This window comes from Mustela erminea, chromosome 8 (genome assembly GCF_009829155.1).
Source record: "Mustela erminea isolate mMusErm1 chromosome 8, mMusErm1.Pri, whole genome shotgun sequence".
Taxonomy (NCBI): Eukaryota; Metazoa; Chordata; class Mammalia; order Carnivora; family Mustelidae; genus Mustela; species Mustela erminea.
The window spans coordinates 3,747,973-3,771,398 of record NC_045621.1 but is presented as its reverse complement, the minus strand read 5'-3'; the positions used below and the strand labels follow the sequence as shown (position 1 = coordinate 3,771,398).

General features: G+C 41.3%; 1 protein-coding gene across 8 annotated transcripts in view; it reads left to right on the top strand.

Annotated features, from left to right (window-relative positions):
• STAT4 (signal transducer and activator of transcription 4) overlaps positions 1-23,426 on the top strand; it is a 93,795-nt gene that overhangs the window by 273 nt on the left and 70,096 nt on the right. For 2 of the 8 annotated variants that reach the window (XM_032354222.1, XM_032354221.1), the window contains exons 1-4: positions 7-435; positions 1,380-1,492; positions 3,079-3,207; positions 4,682-4,826. In XM_032354222.1, coding sequence (XP_032210113.1) covers positions 334-435; positions 1,380-1,492; positions 3,079-3,207; positions 4,682-4,826 — 489 coding nt within the window. In that variant the 5' untranslated portion in view covers positions 7-333. Of the gene's footprint in view, positions 436-519; positions 1,493-3,078; positions 3,208-4,681; positions 4,827-23,426 lie in introns of those variants that run through there. The other 6 variants (XM_032354230.1, XM_032354225.1, XM_032354226.1 and 3 more) reach the window with 6 other exon arrangements.

Below are 23,426 nucleotides of genomic sequence, written 5' to 3'. Positions count from 1 at the left end.
GGTCGGCGTGGCGCGCGCAGCGGCCCGAACCTCCCGCGACCTGTCCTGCGCCCCGCGAGCCGCCCCTGCAGGACCGGGAGCCCCGGGAGGTCGGAGAGTTTGGGACTTGGGTCCCGGCGCCGCGTCCCTCCAGCGGGACAGGCCTGGGAGCAGGAGGCGGGAAGCTCCGGGCACGGGAGTCCCAGGGGTGGTCTCAGCGGGAGGGAGGGCCGGAGTCCCCCGTCGCCCACCGCCCGCGCCCGCGCGTCCGGCTCGGGGAGTGGGCGGGACCCGACCCCGCGAAGTCCCGGCCCGGGGCGCTGACGCACAGGAAAGCCTCCCGTGGGCGGGGACATGCAAATGCCGCCACGACCATGGCGTCAGCGGCTCCGTCCCGGGGACCGTGAGGGCCACTCCGACTCGGGGCCGGACGCCGACGGGACGGCGCGGAGCCAGGTAAGGGGCGGCCCCCGCCCGCCGTCGCTTCCCGGGCCGCGGGCCGGACGCGCTGTGCGGGCCGCGGGGCTGCGCCGGGACGGTCGCTGCGCCCTGGGTCTCTGCGCGCGGCGGGTCGTCCGCGGCCCCGAGGGCACGACGTCACGGACGCCCGGGGCAGGGGGCGCAGGTGCCGCAGGGGGCGCAGGTGTCGGGGACACTCGCGCTCAGACCCCGCATCCGCGGCGGGAGGGACGCCGGTGGCGGTGCGGACGCGTGTCCCCGGGAAGGGACCCCGCGTCTCAGGCGGCTCCTCGGAGCCGCGGGCCGGGCAGCGGACGGGGCGCCTGGGTCCGGAGAACCCCGGAGCTGGGGTGGCTGCGGCTTGGACGAGGAGGAGGGACGCTGAGGGCAGGTCCGCTCCCGCGCACGTCAGAGCCGCGTGGCGCTGTCCGCTCCCAGACGGCAGGACGAAAAGCCGCCTTACCTGGGCCGGACGTTCAGCGACGACAGACAGGCACCCGGTGTCCGGAGACACGCGCTGTCGCCTTCCGGGGGTGGGAGAAGTGGCCCCGGAGGGCGGGCCCCGCAGAGCGCGAGGAAGGGAGAGGAAGGACCAAGGCCTTTCTAGAGGCTTCAACAGAGAGGAGGGTGCCCTGGGGTGCCCTGGGCCACACCCCTTACCCTTCCCGTCTTCAGCCTCAAGTTCCGCTCTCTGGGAGGTGGACCCAGGTCCTGGGAGTAATGAACCGAACTCGGGGACAGGTTGCGTCCAGTTACTTCTCAGTGGGAAAATAGATTTTCATCCGAATCACAGCAAGGATTTAAGAAAAATAGCAATAATGACTGTAATGGTGTTTTCAACTCATGTGCTCTCACCGTTGTGGAGAGCAAGTGGACAGGATACAGCAGGACAATGTCACGGTAGCATGGGGGCAAATGGTCCAATTCTGTGTGATCTGCAGGTACAGGCAGATACCCGTGTAGACAGGTGGATACAGATATCCAGCATCTGCAAAGACAGCTGTATCTGGTTTCGGGAGACCTCAGATCGGTCCTTAGGAGCGATGCATCTTGGGTACGAGTCATTTTGTTTACTGGTCCCTCGGATTTTTTCTCATTTTTTAAAGTTGGAGTAAAACTAACTCTTTGCCTGCCCTACGCACAGCCACATCAGAATTGCCACTCATTTAACAAGCACTTGCTGAGAGAGAGACACAATATGCCGAGAATGCGGCGTGTACAGGTCTTCAAGATATATAGTGAAATGAAAATAAAATTTTCTTTTCCCGGTTTCTTTCTTTTAGCAAAACGTTCCTCTATAGATTTAGATCAGGGAGACTGTGCCCCAGAGTGGTTCCCTTTGAAACCTGAGGATGTGAACTACACGAAATCGGTTATCATGCCCTTCTGTAGGCAAAGGGAAATCTTAACTTACCTACAAGACAGGCTGAGGTATTATGGTGATTCATCATGTAAAAGTTTTGTCCTTTTATCTAAAATTGCTGATAAAACTATCAGAACTTCGACTTTGGAAAAAGTAAAATACTCTAACTTCAAGATGTCTATTCATCTCCCCGAGTTCGGAAATGTCTAAAGCTTCTAACTGGCAAGAGAAGGATAAGGTGGTGAAACACATACTTTTGTTTTTTTGTGACTGCCTCTGCCAAACACGTACCTAGTGTGGTTAACCTGAGGGTTTAACCGCTGTCAGTCACACACCAGAGACTAATTAAAAGTCGACCTTAAAAGTTCTGCCCAGTCATAGTGGACCATCCCATGGAGAAACATAGATATGTATGGATTCAGAGAGATTTCAAGCTGAAAGAGTTAGAGTCCACAGAAATGCATGCACGAAACTCTTCATAAAGCTAAGACCAAATTTGACTGGAGGTCTAGGAATAGAAGTATGATTCGGGAAGCCAGGCAACTCTGAAACAGAGAAAAAACGATGGGCAGTTGGACGGGTGAGGTGCTCCTCACGCAGAAAGTCTACTGCGGGTCTGAGAAGGCACAGTTTGCCTTCAGGTTGCTCAAAGTCCAGAGTGCCGAGGGAACAAGGGGTAAGAAAGGAGTTTGTTGAGAACACAGATTTGTGCGACAGATCGGAGGTGTTGTGGGGATGAGCGCTTTCTGGAGAAAGTTCTGGAGTTCCTGTTAGAGCAAAGCAGGACATGCTTTGGGGATACAGAACTTTTTTCCCCTTGATTAGTTATGACTTACGAAAAAGCTGAGGATGCTTTCTCTTTGGATTGAAAACATCTTCTCTTTACTGTTTTCTTATATAAGGTGACTATAAAAGAAAATTTTCTTTAGTTATTTAACTAATGGACAACACTGTCTTTGTTTGAAACCTAAGGGAGGGGCGCCTGGGTGGCTTAGTCAGTCAAGAGTCTGCCTCAGGCTCAGATCATGATCCCAGGTTCCTGGGATCGAATTCCACATCTGGCTCCCTGCTCAGTGGGGAGTCTGGTTCTCCCTCTCCCTCTGCCTCTCCCCTGCTTGTGCTCACTCTTGCCCTGTCTCTCTCTCTCTCTCTCTCTATCCCTCCCTCACTATCTGTCAAATAAATAAAATCTTTCAAAAAAAAATCTATGGGAGAAAAACATGTACCACCGTTATTAACATTATTTTTAAACTCTAATTCTATGTCTTCATTTATAGCATGTCTCAGTGGAATCAAGTCCAACAATTAGAAATCAAATTTTTGGAACAAGTAGATCAATTCTATGATGACAACTTTCCTATGGAAATTCGACATCTGTTGGCTCAATGGATTGAAAATCAAGACTGGTAGGATCAAGCATTATTGTATTTTCCCTAGAGGTTGATGTACAAGTGCTTTATGCTCTCTCTTTGTGAATTCATTCTTTCATTTGCTTTTGACATTCTTTCAGATAATTTTCTTCAAGCATTTGGAAAACTTCCTCAAAAGAAGAGAATCATTGTTCTTTCTGGTTTCTTCTGTTGTAGATGAAAACTAAATGCTTCTAGGGCCTTGGTTTTTTGGTAAACCCAATCCCAGTAATTTCTAAATATTAAAAAGCCATGAGGAACCTGTGTGGCTCAGTGGGTTAAAGCCTCTGCCTTTGGCTCAGGTCATGATCTCAGGGTCCTGAGATTGAGCCCACATCGGGCTCTCTGCTCAGCGGGGAGCCTGCTTCCCGCTCTCTCTCTGCCTGCCTCTCTGCCTATTTGTGATCTCTGTCAAATAAATAAATACAATCTTCTAAAAAAAAAGCCACAAAATGAACCTATGGTTTATCTCAATTTTCAATTTATAGTCTCAGTGTAAATATTTTTTCTTACTATGTTTTAAAATCATTCTTTAAAGCTCTGTTTATCTTGTACAATTAATTTGTTTTGAGTGGTCCTATGTCTTACTGTGATAAAATGTCCATAACATAACATTTACCATTTTAACCATTTGTCATAAACTGTGTACAGTTTGGGGGCATCATGCACATTTCCCCTGCCGCACAACCATCACCACCGTCGGTCTCCAGAACTGTTTCACTTCCGCAAACTGAAATTCTGCCCTCATTAGCCAAGAGCTCTTCACTCTCTCTACCCCCAGGCCTGGCAACCCCCTTCTCTTTTCTGTCTCTTTGCCTGTGACTACTCCAGGCACTTCACGTCCATGTAAGCACACAGTATGTGTGCTTCTGTGGCTGAAGTATTTCACTTACCATGTTTTTTCAAGATTCATTCATGTAGCATGAATCAGAATTTCCTTCTCTTTTTAAGGCCGAATGATATTCTATTATAGATGTGCCACATTTTGTTTATTCATCTGCCTATTAACATTGGACTATTCCTACCTTGTGGCTATTGTGAATAAAGCTAATATGAACGCTGATGTACAAATATCCGTTCAAGGTCTTGCCTTTAATTCTTTCGAGGATCTACCCAGAAGGGGAATTGCTGTGTGTAATTTTCTGCTTATATTTTAAAAAATCTCCATCCTGTTTTCTACAGTGGCTGTGGAAGGGGTCCCAGTCTCTCCACACCCTCACCAACACTTGTCATGTAGGGTTTTCAGTAAAAGCCATTTGAAGGGGTATGAAGTGGCAGCTCACGTTTTGACTCGCACTTCCCCAATGATTAGTGCTGTTGAGTCTACTTTGATGTGTACAACTTAATTTGTAAAAGTCTTTAAATGCTTGTCACTGTGGAATAGATCGATCTCTTTTAAAATTTATATGGTAAAATAGTAGATATTTTACCAAGTTGTTTCCTGCTGTGCAATAACACTTTTGTTTTTTAGGGAGGCGGCTTCCAACAATGAAACCATGGCAACAATTCTTCTTCAAAACTTGATAATACAACTGGACGAACAGTTAGGTCGCGTTTCCAAAGAGAAAAACCTGCTCTTGATACACAATCTGAAAAGAATTAGGAAAGTTCTTCAGGTGAGAATGCATTCTATTTTTTCAAAAATGTTTTGATTTATGTGTCTTAAACTCAGCTAAAAAATCAAATATGTACACTTATATTATTTTCAGTTCAGATTTAAGAGGGAAAATGTGAATTCTCTTATCGTTTTATGCTCTATTTTATCTGATTAAGTCATGTTTGTTTTTCACAAAATTTTGAACTGAAATACACTGTACATGGGAGGAATTAGAGGACATGCGTGATTTTCTTGTGACCGTTGACTAGTTGTGTTCAAATCTGACAATGCTGGAACAAGGATTTCAAAGGTTGTGTGTTCCCGGCTCGGCCTCTCTTGCCTTTCTCTCTCGAGGAACAACTTAGTTGGTATTGCCCCATCTTGGACGGAGGCCCCACTGTTGTATGTATCTTTCCGGATTTGGCTCACATCTTACCTCCTCCAAAAGATTCCTTGGTACTCTCTGGCGCCTAGCTCTAGGTCTCCAGCCTCTAGCTCCCCAAAAGTTTGCCCAGGCAAAGCTCTTCTGCCTGCGGTCTGTGTTCTTGCAACATCTGCAACACATCTGTACTGTGGCACTTAGTATAGCCTTTATGGGTGGAATTTCTATGTGTTTGTCTTCTCCCCCAAACTGGGGACTTTAATATTCAGCTTTGAATTCCCAGCGCCTGCCACAAGACTGGATACGTAGCAGAGTGTAATATTCATTGATTACAGGGATGAATGAATGAATGGGAGTGAAACGAGGATCTAGAGAATTAAGGGCAGGCTAATACTGAGTTAAACTCAGAGGCGCTAGCATACATACTGAAGTCTGAACGTGAATTGCTGTGTTATTTCCCAACTGTCTGTCCAATGTGTTAGACAACATGGAAAGTGCATGTGCCATCTCTCAGTGAGGCATTCTTAAAACCCCAAAGTTATAATGAGCACATTTTTAGAAAATTTTACCTAGACTATCATAGAAGTGTGCTGGGAGTTACTAGCATTTGTGGAAGGGAAATATATGTTGTTTTTCCTGCTGTATGAATCGCACTGAACTGTCTTTGCCCTTGTAATCCCCTGCAGATTTGCAAAACACATGGCCCAGCTAGGAGAATAGCTTGTTGACAACATAACAGGATTTTTCACAGCATAAAGCAAGCAGTCTCTTACAGAGATAAGACATTTAACCTTGGCTTCATTAGCTTAGGGCTCCCATCAATAAACTTAAAACAATGGTGGGCTATTGCTCCTCACAAGTCAAATGTGAGTAAGTCCCTGCCTGTTTGAGGGCCCATGACTAAGAATGGTTGTTACAGTTTTACCTGGTTGAAAAAGAATAAAAATAAAATAAATAAGTCTGTGACATGAAAATTCCACAAAATTCAAATTTTTGTATTTTAGTGGAACGCAGCCATGCCCCTTCATTTACATATTGACTCGGGCTGCTTTTGCGCTTTAGTGGCAGAGATTGGCCCCCAAAGTCTAAAATAAAAATGTGTGTATGTGTATTATGTGTGTGTTTGTGTGTCTGTGTGTCTGTGTGTATTGTGTATTGTGTGTGTGCGTATCAGTCATAGTTATCTGGCCTGGAAGCAAAGGTCCTAAGGTCACTTGGCTGGAGGGACACAGATGGGTAAAATGAATGACTCATGGTATTTGGAAAATCTGAAGTTTAAAATTCTCAAAATGTGACCTTGGACAATCACTTAATCTTTCTCAATGTCACATCTTTTCGTGTAAGTGGGAATGAACCATATTTATTTTTTAGAAGGAAATAAATAAATCAAAAAATAATAAATAAATAAATAAGTAAATTTATTTATTTATTATTCTAAGGGAGGCTGGAGTTTTTATTCTGGCAAAAAAAAAAAAAAAAAGTAGGCTTCCAATAAATGGTTTTTGTTGTTGATGGGTAAAAGAACAGGATTTTCTTAGGTGAAATCAAGGATAAACTTACAGCCCATTTTGGTTGTGGGGGTTGGAGATAAGATTTTGAGGGAGTTCAAGAACCTGCATTCACAGGGCGCCTGGGTGGCTCAGTGGGTTGGGCCTCTGCCTTCAGCTCAGGTCATGGTCTCAGGGTCCTGGGATCAGGCCCGCGTCGGGCTCTCTGCTCAGCGGGGAGCCTGTTTCCCCTTCTCTCTCTGCCTGCCTCTCTGCCTACTTGTGATTTCTGTCTGTCAAAATAAGTAAAATTTAAAAAAAAAAAAAAAGAACCTGCATTCACATTTTGGCTCAAGCAAAAGCTCTTCTGTGTTTGTCACTGGCCCTCCAGCGTCTTACCTCTGTAGACCCTTCCCAACAAACTGCCCCAGGCTCCTCGACATCCATGCCCCAGAAGAATAGACCTCCTAGTCCCAAACTACCAAACTCACTCTTCAAAGGCTCTGAGCCTCTCTGCGTGGCTAAGGATGCAGTGCCATCCCTCTCACGCCAGCCCAGCTCCCAGTCTTTCCTGGAGGACCTGTGGATGTCCCAGTGCCTCAAGGAAATCTGCATCCTCCTTCATGGGCCGTGGGTTGCAAGATAACCAGCTTCTCCTTTGTGCTGGGTATATCTAAGCAGGTCACAAGCTCTTTGAAGTGAAAGCCTGACCTCCTTTTTTGACCTCCCTACTCCCTCCGGTACCCACTGTGGTTCTCCTGCAAACGAGGAACTCAGAAAAACAGTTTGGTTGCTTAAGATATTTTGAACTGACCAAAGAGTTGCTCTTCCCTTCATTTTATAAGCTATATTTCTCGGGTATTTGTATTAATTCAGAATACAATAAAAAATAGTAATAGAGAACATTGTCAACTATGGTTGTAGACCTAAACAACCTGCATTTTATGTTTCTTTTTAATATATCATATTCCCACTATTGTTTATTTTGTTTTTTTTTAAATGTCTTTTTGATAAAACAACATCTTCTGCTTCCCCAAGAATTAAAAGAGAAAAAAAACCTCCTATCAAAAGACCGTGACACTGTGCTTGTCTGGTTTGAACGTTTCCATCCTCTGAGATTTTAAATGCAATGTATGTTAACTATTATAGCAGAAAAGAGCAAACAATAAAGTTCCAGGGGAATTAAACCAGCGTAAAGCAGATTTGTTTTAGTTCTTTACAGAGCAGCTGAGGTCTTCAGTTTTAACATCCAGTTGAACACTGATGTCCAGCTCACCTTTGCACCTTTAAGAGGAGGCAGGGTCAGGTCAAGGCCAGAAGCAGGGACTACTTCGGGCTGAATCCTGACTCTTGGAAGCACTTGCCATACAGCCCAGGGCAAGATGTGTACACTCTCTTGCCTCAGTTTCCTCAGCAGTGGGAGGAAAATCACACTTGTATATTACCCCAGGGGTGTTAGAAGCATTAAAAAATTCTAAAAATGTGGTAAGCTTAGGATTTACTAAAAAGAAACACCTGCACTAGATATTGCAAGAATGCTATGCCTTATTCTTGGGCTTTTTTTTCTTTTTTAAACCAATAGACAATTTTTCTTTTTTTTTTTTAAGATTTATTTATTTATTTATTTATCTTTGGACAGAGAGAGACACAGAGAGGGAAGAAACACAAGTAGGGGGAGTGGGAGCGGAAGAAGCAGGCTTCCTGCCGAGCAGGGAGCCCGATGTGGGGCTCGTTCCCAGGACCCTGGGATCATGGCCTGAGCTGAAGGCAGATGCTTACCAACTGAGCCACCCAGGCACCCTTAAACCAATAGACTATTTTTTTTGGAGCAGTTTTGGATTTATAGAAAAGTCGAGCAAGGGTACAGAAAGTTCCCTTATACTCCCACTCCACCTGCCTCTCGCCAGTGTCCCCTATTAGAAACATCTTGCGTTACTGTAGTACATCTGTTGCAATTGATGAACCTGTTGTGATTCATTATTATTCACTTATTACATGCAGGCTTTCTCTTGGTGCGGTCCACTTCTATGGTCTTGACAAATGCATGATGTCATATATCCAGCACCTCAGGTTTACGGCCCTAAAATCTCTGTTCTACTAGTCCATCCTTCCCTTCCTTACCCCAAACTCCTGGCAGCCACTGATCTTTTTAGTTTTTCTCTATTCTGCTTTTCCAGACTGTCATATAGTTGGAACCGTATAGTCTAGAGACTTTTCAGATTGGCTTCTTTCACTTAATAATATGCTTTTAAGCATGTCTCTTTGTAACTTGAGAGCTCATTTCTTATTATCAGTGAACAATATTCTCCTGTATGTATGTACTATAGTTTGTTGATCCATTTTTAGCAATTATGAATAAAACTGATATTAACATTCATGTGCAGATTTTTGGATGGGCAGGAGTTTTCAACCCATTTAGGTAAATACGTAGGGGCTTGATTGCTAGATCTTTGTTCTTGGGCTTTCTATCACAAGACTCCTCCTTACTCATCTTCCTCACTGTATCTTTCCTGCTGAGGCTGCTGTAAATACAATTGATTAGGTAGATTTGAAATAAGAGACATTTACTTCTCACAGTTCTGGAGATAAGGAGGTTCAAGGTGCTGGCAGATTCGGTGTCTGATTCAGCTTTCTGGTTCAGAGACAGCTGTCTTTCCACAGGACCTCACGTGGCACAGTGGGGAGGGAACTCTCTAGGTTATCTTCTATAAAGATGCTAATCCCAGTCATGAGGGCTCTACCCTTATGACTTAATCACCTCCCAGAGGTTTCACCTCCTAATAGCATCACATTAGGGGTTAGGACTTCAACATATGAATTAAGGAGACACAGCTATGCAGTTTACAAGAACTTTCTTCTTTCTCCCTCAGAATGACATTTAAAAAATTAAAATGGGGGCGCCTGGGTGGTGGCTCAACTGGTTAAGTGTCTGACTCTTGATTTTGGCTCAGATCATGATCTCAGGGTCATGGGCTTGAGCCCTGTATTGTGGAGTTTGCTTAAAATTTTCTCTCTTCTCTCTCTGTTCCTCCCTCCTCATGTATGTATGTAGGCACTCTCTCTAAATAATAATAATAATAATAATAATAATAATTAAAATGGCACATATTCATAATAAAAAATTAAAGTAATACAGAAAAAAGGCAAAGACCATATGAGATAATCCAAAATCTACTGCCTACATATAACAACATTAATATTTGGTGAGTGTCAGTCCAGATATCTATCCATACATATGCAAATGAAAGACTGGCTGTTGACACTTCGTACCCAGTGGTTACCAGAATCTTAGAGTCTCCTGTGCCCCCTCTCTCCAACTCCACTCTGCTTTCTTCCCATCCAGAGTAACCACAAATCTTATTTTTGCATTTATCCATCTCTTTGTTTTTGTTATAGTTTTACCACATATGTGGGTATCCTTAGTAAACATAGTGTATACATTTGCAAGTTACTGAATCTTACATAAATGGGATCAAAGTATATTTATTCTTGATAATTTTCTTTCTTCACTTAATCTTGTTCCTAATATTGATCTGGGTTGATGTGTACAGCTGCAATTTATTCATTTTCATTGCTACATAGTATTCCATTGTGTGAAGATATAGTGACTTATCCATTGTACTGTCAATGTGTATGTGGGTTACTTCTAGTTTTCATTCACTATTTGAAACAATGTTGGACTGATGTTGGACTGAACTGTGTGTGCTACCTGGTGCATGAAACATGCATAAAATTCTCTAGGATCAATACCTAGGAGTGGAATTGCTGAATCATGGAGTATGTACATCTCTACTTGCGCTAGGTAATGCCAAGATTGTTTTCCCAAATGGTGATACCAGTTTACACTCTCCTATTTGGGTAAGAGCCCTGGCTCCATATCTTTGTACACACTTGTAGTGGTCATATATCACATACCAATCTGTGGGTGCATCTGTCTTACTGCTTCAGTTTAATTTTTTCTTCTTTTTCTAACTACTTTATTCAAGTGCTTTATTTCTCTTGAGCCTTTCTCTTTTTTTCTTATAAATGAATTTATATACTTTTGAGAAGTACTTAATGTACTTTAATATGTAGTATTTTTACTGTTCATTTTGAAATAGTCCATAATTTCAGTATTGACTTATAATTTCTAGATAAATTTAAAAATTGTTCAAACAAAAATGCATAGAAATGCTAGATAAAATAGAACAGACTTAATATGTAGTCTTTTTACTGTTCATTTTGAAATAGTCCATAATTTCGGTATTGACTTATAATTTCTAGATAAATTTAAAAACTGTTCAAACAAAAATGCATAGAAATGCTAGGTAAAATAGAACAGACATTTAATTGCATAGGTAAGCTCATCACATTAGAAGAAATTATAGAATCACAAAAAAAATTTTAACTGCAAGTACGATCTGCACTGGGGACTGTCATACATTCTTGGATTCTAGAAATACAGATCTCAAGCATGAAGGACACCAGAGGAAAGAAAAGATCCAAAAAGTAACAAGAGAGAACAAATTTATTACCTACACAGAAATGAGAGGCAAACAAAGCCAAATTTAAAACAGAAATGAGAGAAGAGTAAATTTCTTCACAGAGCTGGCATAAAATATCCCTCAACTTAAAATTCTATACCTAGCTAAACTATTATGCAAAATTGAAAATTCACCACATAGATGCTACTGAGGGAAATTGAACACAGATGTTATGCATGCATGGTAAAATTTCAAAAGTACCACTACAAGTGAAAATAGAGTGCAGAAGAAATTAAAAGAATAAAAAAAAATTAGAATCTGAAAAAAAATTGAAAGCATAAAATGAGGTATCAGAAAAAAATCCAAATAATGTCTCCTAAGTGGACAAAACTCAACAGTTATTAGACAAATTGTGGATTGCATCTAAAATATGAAATAACAAGAGATGATGAGATCAAAGAGGTGTGTGAGAGCTGTCTTGTAGAGAAGCTTGGGGGAGACTTGGCAAGGAATCCAAATCTTATTCTGAGTGTAATGGGAAGCCATTGACAGGTTTGAGCAGGGGTATAACATCAACTTCTCTCTGATTTAAAAAGCTCACTCCAGGGGCACCTGGGTGGCTCAGTGGGTTGGGCCTCTGCCTTTGGCTCGGGTCATGATCCTGGGGTCCTGGAATCAAGCCCCGCATTGGGCGCTCTGCTCGGCAGGGAGCCTGCTTCTTGCTCTCTCTCTGCCTGCCTCTCTGCCTACTTCTGCCTACTTGAGATTTCTCTGTCTGTCAAATAAATAAATAAATAAATATTTACTATGTCAAAGGGAATATGGATGCAAGACAATGTTGGTGAACCAAATTTTAAAAAAACAATTTAAAATATCCTTCTTCAATCCACTTACTGTTTTTCATCTTGAAATTTGTGGTGTGGTATTCTTTTGTTACCATTTTCCAAGTGGTAAATGAATTCATCTATTCATTTGCATACTTTCTGTCACTTTGTGCTGGGCTTGTCTTTTATAAATATTACATAGCAATCTGATTATTCGGTCAGCAAATATTGAATAAGTCCTTGCTCCATTACTGGTCACATTTTAAGCACTAGTGATGTTATTGGAGGAAGTCATGAAGCTTACAGTCTAAACAATTCACACCTCCTGTCTTCTGGTTTTTAACTTAGAGGAACTTCTGTGGCCATTCCTCAAAAACTAGTGTTTGGGAAGTAAGGGAAAGCAGGCATCAGCAAGATTGTCTGATAATAGAAAAAAATTCTCCATCAATTAGAAGGCTGTGTTCAGGGTTTTGGCGTTAACTCTGTGGTTAACAATCCCACAACCCACGAGGCATTTTTCACCAACCAGGGTAACTATTCTGTTAATAAGTGTTTTAGGCCCCGTGGGTGTGGGGGCGCTTGCAAGTGTAGCCACATCTCACAAGTTCTGTTCTCTGCTTTGCCATGGCCTCCTCCTCAAAGTGTTTCTTGTCTGGGTTTGCCTGAGCAAAAATATGGGCTAGAGCTGAAAGCTCCTCAAAAGTTGAGAGGATGGTGAGTTCCTTCTCACCCGGGCTGCAAAAATTCTGTAGTTGGCCCTGAGTATCAGGTGGAGTGAGATTTTTAACATGACAAGGTAGAGGATTAGAAAAGTTTTTGCAGTAGGAAGAGAGGGGGAAGAAAACTGCTTTAACTGCTGATCTGCTCTGAATTTGCCAGATCTTACCTTCTCCTACTACTTTCTCAGTTCACTCCTCTTCCTTCCCCTCTGTATACCACATGTAAAGAGACATGAAGGGGTGACCTCAACCTCTGACCTGAAAACAACCTGGTGTCACCGGTTGGTGTTAACTCAGAAAGAGCTGAGTGGAGGGTTCAACCATGCACGTCATCTGCTGCCCATGGTGGGAGCCAGTTGGGCATTCACTCACAGTTCTTTTCCCCAAGCCCCCTGCACACACACCTCAGATCTGTTTTCATCTGAGCTAATGACCGCATGCCAGTGTCACAGTGCTTCTATCTCAGAAACTTGGAGACCTGCAGATTGTGCTGTTGAAGATGGAGAGGGAATTATTTGTCGAGGTTTTGTTGGTTGCGGAAGTTGGAATAGACAACAGAAGGTGGACGGTGTGCATTGCCATCCCTTGTCCCGTGCGCTTGACACTAAAATGGAATCCAGCATGATCAACCCAAGATCCCATCCATGGAAAGTCCATTCATGAATCCTTTTGTGTGTGTTCCTCCAAGCCTTTCTCTTCTCTTATCCAAGGCTGCCCAGATTGGTCTCCCTCCTTACTGTCTTCTCTACCAGTTTATTACTTGAGTCCATAGTGATTCGTCCTTTCTCTGAATTCTACTTCTCTTTGAAGTGTATTCCAGAGCTTCTTTATATAATAATGACTTTGTGTCTAGTGCACATATGAGGGTTTATTTTTTTTATTCTGAATGACAATTTGGGTTTTTGAGAGTGAGGTTCATATAATTTGCTTTGGGGTATACTGTATCTATTCCATAGATGTTTGTTGACTGAATATTGGCTTCGTCCTATGAATTTGAACATGAGGCTCTATTGGTTGCTGAACATACAAGATGAGGAGGGTATAGATGTTCAAAAAGCTTGCAATTTAGAGTGGGGACAAAAGTACAAATAAATATTTATAATGCAGTGGGGTAAGCACCATGAGAGGAGTGTCTACAATCATAATTGGCAAAGTTGGGAACATTTAAGCTGTTTCTAGAAGGATGATTCAGGACTGTGAAGAGAAGAGAAGGGAAGAAAGGTAATCATATATGGAGAAGGAAAAAAAAAACCGTGTAGGAACATGAGAGAATGCCTATTTTCAAACTAGCTAGGCATTCAAAGTATTAAGAAGAGGTTATATGAGGGTCTTGAGAGCCATGCTGAGCTTTTTGGACTTCTGCAATGGGGAGCAATCCAAGGTTTTTAAGCCAAAATGTGGTATAAATATATGTTTTCACTGAAAACCTATCTGGATATGTTCAGAGCTAGTTTTCTGTCTAGGACAACCTGCCCCTTATCTAATATAGGCAAAGAAATATTAGATAATTCTCCTAAGGTTGAAAGTATTTAATTTTCTCATTCCTGCCCCTATATTTCCTTTCCTTAAATCATTTGAATTTAGAGAACTGAGCCAGAGACTGGAAACATTTTATTTTTCTTAACACCCAAACTAGCTGTCATGTGCCAAAGGTAAAAAAAGCTAAACTGTTTGGATGATGAGAGGTCAAGTTCAATGCTTGGTTTGGAAAACTGCCGCATAATCATCCATGTCCCGGAGCTGACATGGGAACTCCATGTGGCTTGTGACTCCACTGGCCTGGGACAATAGCAGAAGTTTAGAGAGGAGCTGCCAATCCCAGTGTAAGCAGCCGCGACCGGGAAGGAAGATGGATTCTACAGCTTATAGTGTGATGACTAACCATGCCACTGGGAAAGTGGTGGAGACACAGATGTTAGCTGAGAAAGAGGATATCGGGATGTCTTGAGTCACATGTAGACTTTCATTATCCCGTGGTTTGCTGGGCGTGTCGTGGTGGTTGTAAAGAAAAAATTGGACAGATATTCATTTTAAAAGTAGGAGAATTGTGTCATTCTGCCAACAGGTTTTGTGGGGTTTTTTGTTTTTTGTTTGTTTTTTGTTTTTCTATTTTAGTTAGTTGTCCCTATCACATGAAGATGAATGCCCACAGGAAAGCCGTCGCTTCTGGTCTAAATCCAGTGTGATCTGGAAGCTTTCCAAAAAGATACTTAACCAAAACCAAGACAGTTCATAAAACTTGTTACTGCAAACATTTGCTTTTTGAAACACTTTTATGTACATTCTGCAGAAGATGGTGTAATAAACAAAAGCATGCAGATTGGGACAAAACAAATCCACTTTTCAGCAGTTAGACACCAATTGTGCTTAAAACCAATTCATGTTTGTATTTTAAATTGTGGTTTGAGTAATGATCAAGTAGATATCTAAACTTAGTAGATAACTCATTTTAGTTCACAGACTTTGAGTGATTGCCTTTTACTGATCCAAGCCACCTCACAGGCATCCATTTTAACTTACCAATGAGATGTTCATAATTGGAAAAGAAGTTGGTTTTCACACTAAGCCACCACACGCTGTCTAGGCTTCCATTACTGCCTTTTCCAGAGATGACTGAAAGTCAAAAGATTTGCCCAAATGATACCTATCTCTCCCTCTATTTTTTCCCCAAAAATGAGGATCCAGAGCCAAGTACTGGCACGTGGTTGGTCTTCAGCACTCTCTTACCATAATCTTCTGGTTGGCTACTTTCAACAAGAGTATAGATCTTACTCTCAGTTGCTGAGTGGGCTCCTAAGTGTACCATGAAGATCTAATGGGTATGGATAGCCAAGAAGTATGTTGGTGGCTAAAAAATGAGAAGAATCTTTGTCTGGTTTCAAGAAAGTTCTATTTTCTTTCATCTAATCTGTGATCTCTGCCTCAGTGGAAAGATATGGGAGTGAGAAACAGAAATAGTTAGCAGCCTTTCATACTTACCAGGTCCTTATAACTTGCCTCATATCTGTGGGGTTTACTTTGGAAAAAAATTAATATCTCATTGGTTCTCTGTGGCTCAACACACCATCAGCTCATCACATCATCTCCTTTAGATCCTTGTATTTCTTTCCCGGGACAATAAAAAGTCTTTCCAGAGAAAGAGGTAGAGATAGAGACAGAGAGAGAGAGAGAGACTTGATGGGAACAATGTGGAGGATAGTGTGGGAGAGGTGGAAACTGGGGCATGGGGACATTTAGACATTATTGCAGTCGGTGAAACAGGCTGCTGGGCTGTGACAGAAAGAAAATGGGGTAGAGTTCTTTGTGGCCAAAGAACTGACAGGTAATGAGTGAACAGATATGAAATAAGTGAGAAATAAGAGATGACTCAGGGTGTTAGTTTGGGTTATTATGTGGATATTGATGTGTAATAAAGATTGGGTTTGGGAAGGGATTTGGGAAAGCAAGATAAGTTTGGTCAATTCTAAGTGGAGTACAGTAGGAAGTTAGTGGGAAGTGACTGGAAGTAATGTGTCTACCTCCTTAACTGCTTCTTCCACAAGACTGAGAGCTACCTCAGCACGTCCGTCTTCTCATGTCTAGTGCTTAACACAGAGCCCAAGACATCATAGGCTTCAGTGTCTCATTTAATAAATGAAGAGTTGAGCTGACGTTGAAAAATGACTATTGCCTATTGCAGTGAGTATCCCTAACGAAATGTTGCAAATGTCATGTCATTATTGGAAATGTAATTTAGAGCCCATACATGAAATTCAGATGATAAGATTTTCTTGTTGAAATCAGCACTTTCTAAAAGTGCTTTATCTTAATTTCTCACATACTTTTAGGTTATGTGGTTCATCTGTGAGTTTTTTCAAATTGCTACAAATCTCCAAAAAATTTTCCAATATATTTATAGAAAAAAATTCATGTAAGTGGGCCCATGCAGCTCAAACTTACGTTTTTCAAGGGCCAATGATACATTTATTCGGTCTTCCATGTCCTTCAATGCTGCTTTTAAGCTTCCCATAAAATTACAGCATATCTTTCCCTAAATTTATCCCTGGAGATATATGCACGCCTGTGTTTATTGCAGCATTTTCTAAATAGCCTAACTATGGAAGCAGTCCTAGTGTCCACTGATAGATGAATGAATAAAGAAGATGTGGCAAATATATATACATTACATAAATATGTGCTATGTTTATATAATTTATATATAATTTATTAAATATAATAATTTATGTTATGTGTTATAAGTTATATATAATATATAAATATAAATTTATATTATATATACCATATATACTACATAAATTATGTATAAATATATACTGTATACACACAATGAAATATTATGCAGCCATAAAAAAGAATGAAATCTTGCCATTTGCAACATGATAGATGAAGCTAGAGAGTATAATGCTAAGCCAGATAAGCCAGTCAGAGAAAGAAACCCATATGATTTTCACTCGTATGTGGAATTTAAAAAACAAAGCAAAGGGGAAACAAAGAGAAAGACAAATCAGAAACACACTCTTAACTGTAGAGAACAAACAGGTGGTTACCAGAGAGGAGGTGAGGGTGAGTGGAAGAAGCAGGTGAGCGGGATTAGGAGGACACTTGCGGTGGGCACTGGGTGACATATGGAACTGCTGAATCGCTACATTGTACACCTGACACGAACATAGCCCTGTATGTTAACTATCCTGGAATTTTTTAAAAAATCAGTAATGGGGACGCCTGGGTGGCCCAGTGGGTTAAGTCTCTGCCTTCTGCTCTGGTCATGATCCCAGCGTCATGGGATCGAGCCTGCAAAGCAGGCTCAGCGAAGAGCCTGCTTCCCCCCTCTCTCTCTGCCTGCCTCTCTCTCTGCCTGCCTCTCTCTCTGCCTACTTGTGATCTCTGTCAAATAAAGAAATAAAATCTTTAAAAAAAAAAATCAGTAATGGGGGTCAAAAGATAGAAACTTCCTACAAAATAAATGAATAAATGCGAGTTCTTATAAATTAAGCCACGGTAATGTAAAAAAGCTTTTTGCATTTTAGTGCTGTTCTGAGAGATATTTTTTCTGTTATGTTTACGATATGGTTATTGCTTGTCAGTAGGAATACTACTGATGTCTGAATACAGATCTTCCTGAACTCTCTTATTGATTCCAGCTTCATGCAGACTCTCTTTTATTTTCTCCAGACTATCATATCTGCAATAAGAAGAGATTTATTCTCTTCCAAGGTTCATGCTTATTTCTTTCTCTTCTGTTACCTATTAAGAATTCCATTACAATATTGCAGTGAAACAGTTAACAGGTAAAATGTTTTACTAAGGTAATGCTTGCTGTAGGTTTGTGATCTTACGGAAATTCCCTTATAATCCTGGTTTACAGAGATTTTTTAGAACTCTTGATGAATATCACATTTTATCCAGTGATTTTCCTGCATCTATTAAGATAATTACATACTTATCTCTTTTAATCTACACTTAATGTGTATGACATAGATTTTCTTCTATTGAACCATTGTTCTGTTCCTGAGATAAACTCTTTGGCTTTTATACACTGTCAAATGACTTGTTAATATTTTATATCAGATTCATATCTAATTGCAGATACATCCTTTTTTTTTTTTTTTTCCTCTCGTCTGGTTTTGCTTTCAAGGTTACACTAACGTTATAAAATGAGTTGGAAGTATTACCTCTTTTGTTCTCCAAAACCAAGTTACCAGATGGATACAAAACAGAACCTAGTTTTTTTCTTTATATATTGTAAGAGTAGATATATTTTAAATTATGTACATTTAAGGCGTACAGCCTGATGATTTGATATACCTGCACATAATGGAATGAAATTCTATGTCAAGCTAATTAATGTATCATTTCCTTACATAGTTAACGTTTTTGCATGTGTGACAAGAGCACCTGAAATCTATTCTTAGTGTATTTCCAACATTCAGTACAGTATTACTAGCTATAGTCCTCCTGCCGCGCATTAGATCTCTAGTCTAGTTCACCTTGGGGGCACGGTGCAAGTTCACACCCGTCACCAGCATCTCTCATTCCCTGTTAGCGATGCCCTAGTCTCTGGTAATCACATGAAACATCCATTTATTTAGGTCTTTAATTTCTCTCGGCATGTTTTACAGTGTTCTTATGTAGATCATTCACTTCTTAGAGGTATACCATAATTTAACCAGTCCTGTAGTTTCCAATGCTTACTCCATTTCATCTTATAAGCGCAATGAAATTCAAAACCCCACATCTAACTTCCGTTTGTCGTGTTGAAGTGCTGTAACTGGAATTGAACACACTCATTCTCCCCTCCTCCGGTTTCATCTACGAGCAAGAAATCAAAGAGCAAAGAAGGGCCCCCAGAGTGTCCCATCTTTTGGGTTTTGAAACCACAGATGAACCACCTCAATCTGTTTCCTGTTATTTAAAATCTCCAGGGAAGGGTATTCTATGCACGGACTTCAGTCTTTCCAAAGCCTTGACAACGTGGTCATCAGGGAAGTGTTCCTTTTGTCGCTCTGGTGTTAATTACACCTGTTTCCCCATTGCTCACGTAACAGCCAACGGAAGAACTTCGCAGTGAATGGAAGAATATCTGGTTCTCATTTTTAAAAAACTAGTTCTTCCTGCATTAGAAGAGAAAATCTGTATTTGGGGGACTATTAATATCCTATGTCTATGGCTGTTTAGAACTCTTTTTAGCTTTACATACAGGTCCTAGTCTCCAACCTTGCCAGTCAATTATTAAGGATGTGTTGTTGGTAAACTGCTCTATAAAGACCTTGTCGTAAGTGGTGTTTCAGACTCCTCTCGGAGCCAACTTTCGTAAGCTGCCAAACCTAAACCACACAAATCCAGAGCCATGCAGATCATTATCTCTGAGTTCCTTAGGTTGTTTTTTTGCTAATGCAGGTTAATATCATACCAACCAATTTTTTGAAAAGATTTATTTATTTACTGGAGGGAGAGAAAGTGCAAGTGGGGAGGGGCCAAGGGAAAGAATCTCAAGCAGACCCCCACTGAGGACAGAGACTGACTCTGGGGCTGGATCTTATGACCCTGAGATCGTGACCCTGAGATCACCACTCAGGAGATCATGACCTGAGCCGAAACCAAGACTCAGACGCTCGACACATTGAGCCACCCAGCTGCCCCATACTAACCAATTTTTAAAGAACTTTATTTCTTACTACAAAGGTGATCTAATAAAGTTTAGAAAATCAAAGATAAATAAAAAGGAAAAAAATTCATCTGTAATCCCATCTTTAACTGCTAACCACTGTTAACACTGTATATCCTGCTGATATTTCTACTTATATATATATTTTAACTTATTTTAAAAATTAATATTGTTTTACTCACCTTCTTCTGAAGCTTAATGCATTCACTTAAATGATCAAACAACCATGGAATGACATTCTATGCCATTAAATATTCTTTTTCAACATCATTTGTATTCACCTATTAATTGGACACTTATTTTTTCCAGTTTTTCACTAATATAAACAATTGAAGGACACCTACCTCTTGTCAAAAGCCCATTCATGTTTATGAGTATTCTGTTAGGACAGTGGGTCTTTTTTTTTTTTTTTAGGACACTGGGTCTTAAAACTCCATGCACCAAAATCACCTATAGAGTTGTTTTTATTTTGTTTAAGATTTTATTTATTTATTTACTTATTTGAGAGAGAGCCAGAGAGAGAGCGTGAGCTGGGAGAGGGGCAGAGGGAGGAGCAGGCTCCCCGCTGAATGCGGAGCTCAGCACGGGGCTCCCCCGTGGGGCTGTATCCCAGGACCCTGAGACCACGACCAGAGCTGAAGTCGGATGCCTAACTGACTCAGCCACCGAGGGGACCCTGTAGACTTCTTTCAGTACTGGTATCCGCTGTCGACATGAGTGTAAACTGATGTGTTAGTGAGGAGAACACTGTTTACCAGATTAAAGAACAGACAACAGGATTTTATTTATCATGCAGATTACAGTCTAATGTTTGATTATTGTGTGGATAAGAATATCTTATTCTTTGCCTTTTAGTTGAGATTCAAGGATCCGAGTTCCTTCCATAGTGTAGCTCGGCTTTTCCAAAGGGGACTGGCTGTCTTTGTAGGTAGACAGGAGATAAAGAGAAAGAGCATGAAGTCACAGCCATATCTGGGGTTCCTTGGCCTAGAAATGACGGGCTCTATCTGCTTTTCATTAGGAAGAACTAGACGTGTGCCGCCTGTCACATGCAAGGAATGGTAAAAAATGTAATTTCTGAACAGGCTGCCATTTCTCACTTCCAAGGGCTTACTGCGTCCTGTCAGTAAAAGGAGTTTTAGTGGACAGTTAGGTTTGTCTGCTACATTTGGTAAAAACAATTTTGGAAAGCAGTTTGTTAATCTCAAAGTTTGATGGGACTCAGCAGTTCCATTTCTGAATGTTTATCCTAAAGAAATTCTCACACGGGCTAAGAGAAGGATATCCACACAAGAATGTTTATGTTTTTGTTATTTATAATAAGAAAAATGAGAAAATTATCTCAGATGTCCATCTTGAAATGTCCACAACGGTTAAATGCATTGAATTATTTCCATGCATGCAGTAACTATTAAAACATTAGATCTGTATATCCTGAAATGGAAGGTTGACAGTAATGTATGTTATTGAGTGGAAAAACAAAAAGTATGTCCAAGGTGATTGCCCACGGGGAGTGAGGGAGGAAAGCGGAGCGTGGGAGCTCTCACCAATTTTTAAAAACTTTTTTATTACTTGAAATTAAAAAAAAAAAAGCCCGAATTACATCAGCATTTTCAAAACCCAGATTCCCAGACCTTACTTAAATCTACAGAATCAGCTTCTCCAAGGAGTGGAACCCAGAAATGTGTATGGAGTTCATAAAAGCCTCACAATTCTGATCAATTGCCAGGGTTCAGACCACTGCCTTAGGAGAGATTTCTAGAAGTGGAATTACTATGTCAAAGGATATGAAAAATGTGAAAGCTTTGATAAGAATTGCCAAATTGTCCTTTAGTAATGTACTGATTCACATTCCCACCAGCAGTGTGTAAAAGCTCATTCCATCATCAACACTGAGTGGTACAAAATGTTTTAGTCCTTGCCAGTTTGATAAATGAAAAATGGTTTATCTGATTTATTTAGACATAAGCACTAGTTTCTGCATTTGGTTCTCTTTGGGGGACATGCTATCCCATCTGTCTTCCTCTTGAATTGTGTTAATGTTAACACAAGTTAATGTCTTAATGTCTCATTATAAGTAAGTTAATGTTTCATTATAACAATTATTTAGGGAACTGGTACAAATGTAGATTTTGAGCTCCCTACCTCCAGTTCTGACGGAGCAGGTCAAGGGTAAGGTTTGGGAATATGGGCAGGAGACTTTGGATCAGAAAGTTTACAAAGGAGAGATGCACCCCAGGCACGAACATCAGAAGAAAAGGGACTAATGGTGCACTTAGAATATGGGTGATTCATATCCCTAGAGTCAACCCTTCACTCATGGCTTGCCCTGCCCTCTGCCCAGGACCAGGCTCCCCTGACTTCCCCACATCCACCAAGCTCCAGCCCTGTTCTCTCTATGTGTCATTAAAATTCACATCGATTTCTCTGCCTCTGCACTCCCCCAGCCCTGGGTGTCCAAACAGCTCATCCGGACACTTAATCACAGACTGTAATTACTTTCGATAGATGAGAATCGACTTACAGTAATAAAGATACAGTCTAATGAAAGCCGGAGAAGTATTATTTCAAGACAGAAAGAAATGCCCCAGGATAGGCTGGAAAATAATCCTACAATAAATTACTTTTGTGTTGACACTAAATTAGAAGCAATAGCAACTCCATAGAAGTTGTCGTTGAAGTCGCATAGCCTGAAAGAATTAGAAACAAGTGCTTCTCTGTCAAACGAGGCAGAGGCCACTTTTTATCTTCCAAACTGGCAGAGATAAAAAACCTTTGATACCACTCAGGGATGGTTGTGGATTGAGCAACCCAGGCGATTCTTGCGATCACACCAGTTTGGGAACGAACACCCCTCCACCAGTGTTCTCAGCTTTGTCTGCTTATTAGAATCATGATACATAGGGGCGCCTGGGTGGCTCAGTGGGTTAAGCTTCTGCCTTCAGCTCAGGTCATGATCTCAGGGTCCTGGGATCCAGCCCCGCATCGGGCTCTCTACTTGGAGGGGAGCCTGCTTCCCCCTCTGTTGCAGCCTGCTGCTTTGCCTACTTGTGATCTCTCTTTCTCTTTGTCAAATAAATAAATAAAATCATGAGACACGCATTGAAAAATTAGCCATGCTCAGCCCCATCCCAGAGATTCTGTTTCAATTGGGATTTTTTTTTTTTAAAGCTTCTCTGGTGATTATAATGTGTAGCTAAGACTGAGCTCATTGTCCAAAATAATGCCAAAAAAAAAAAAAAATCTTGTGTAGATCTCACATCGAGTTCATTATTCTTTGCCACTTTAAGAGGAGGGGATATAGGAATTGCTTTTCTAGAGGAAGTAACAGATTTCCAAACACTTATTTACTATCTCCCTCAAATCTCTTGTCGTTTGTGAGAAGTTTGGGTAGATTTATTTTAATTTATTCAGTCATTCAATCACTCAGCAAGTGTGCATTGAGGAAATTCTCTGCCAGGAGCACTGCTGATGCTGGGGATACTGCCCTCATGATGTGTGTGATCTACCCAAGTGGAGATTCAGTAATTGCAAGTAATTACACCGGAGCCCGCTCTGTGAGTAGGCGCCCATGGTGTC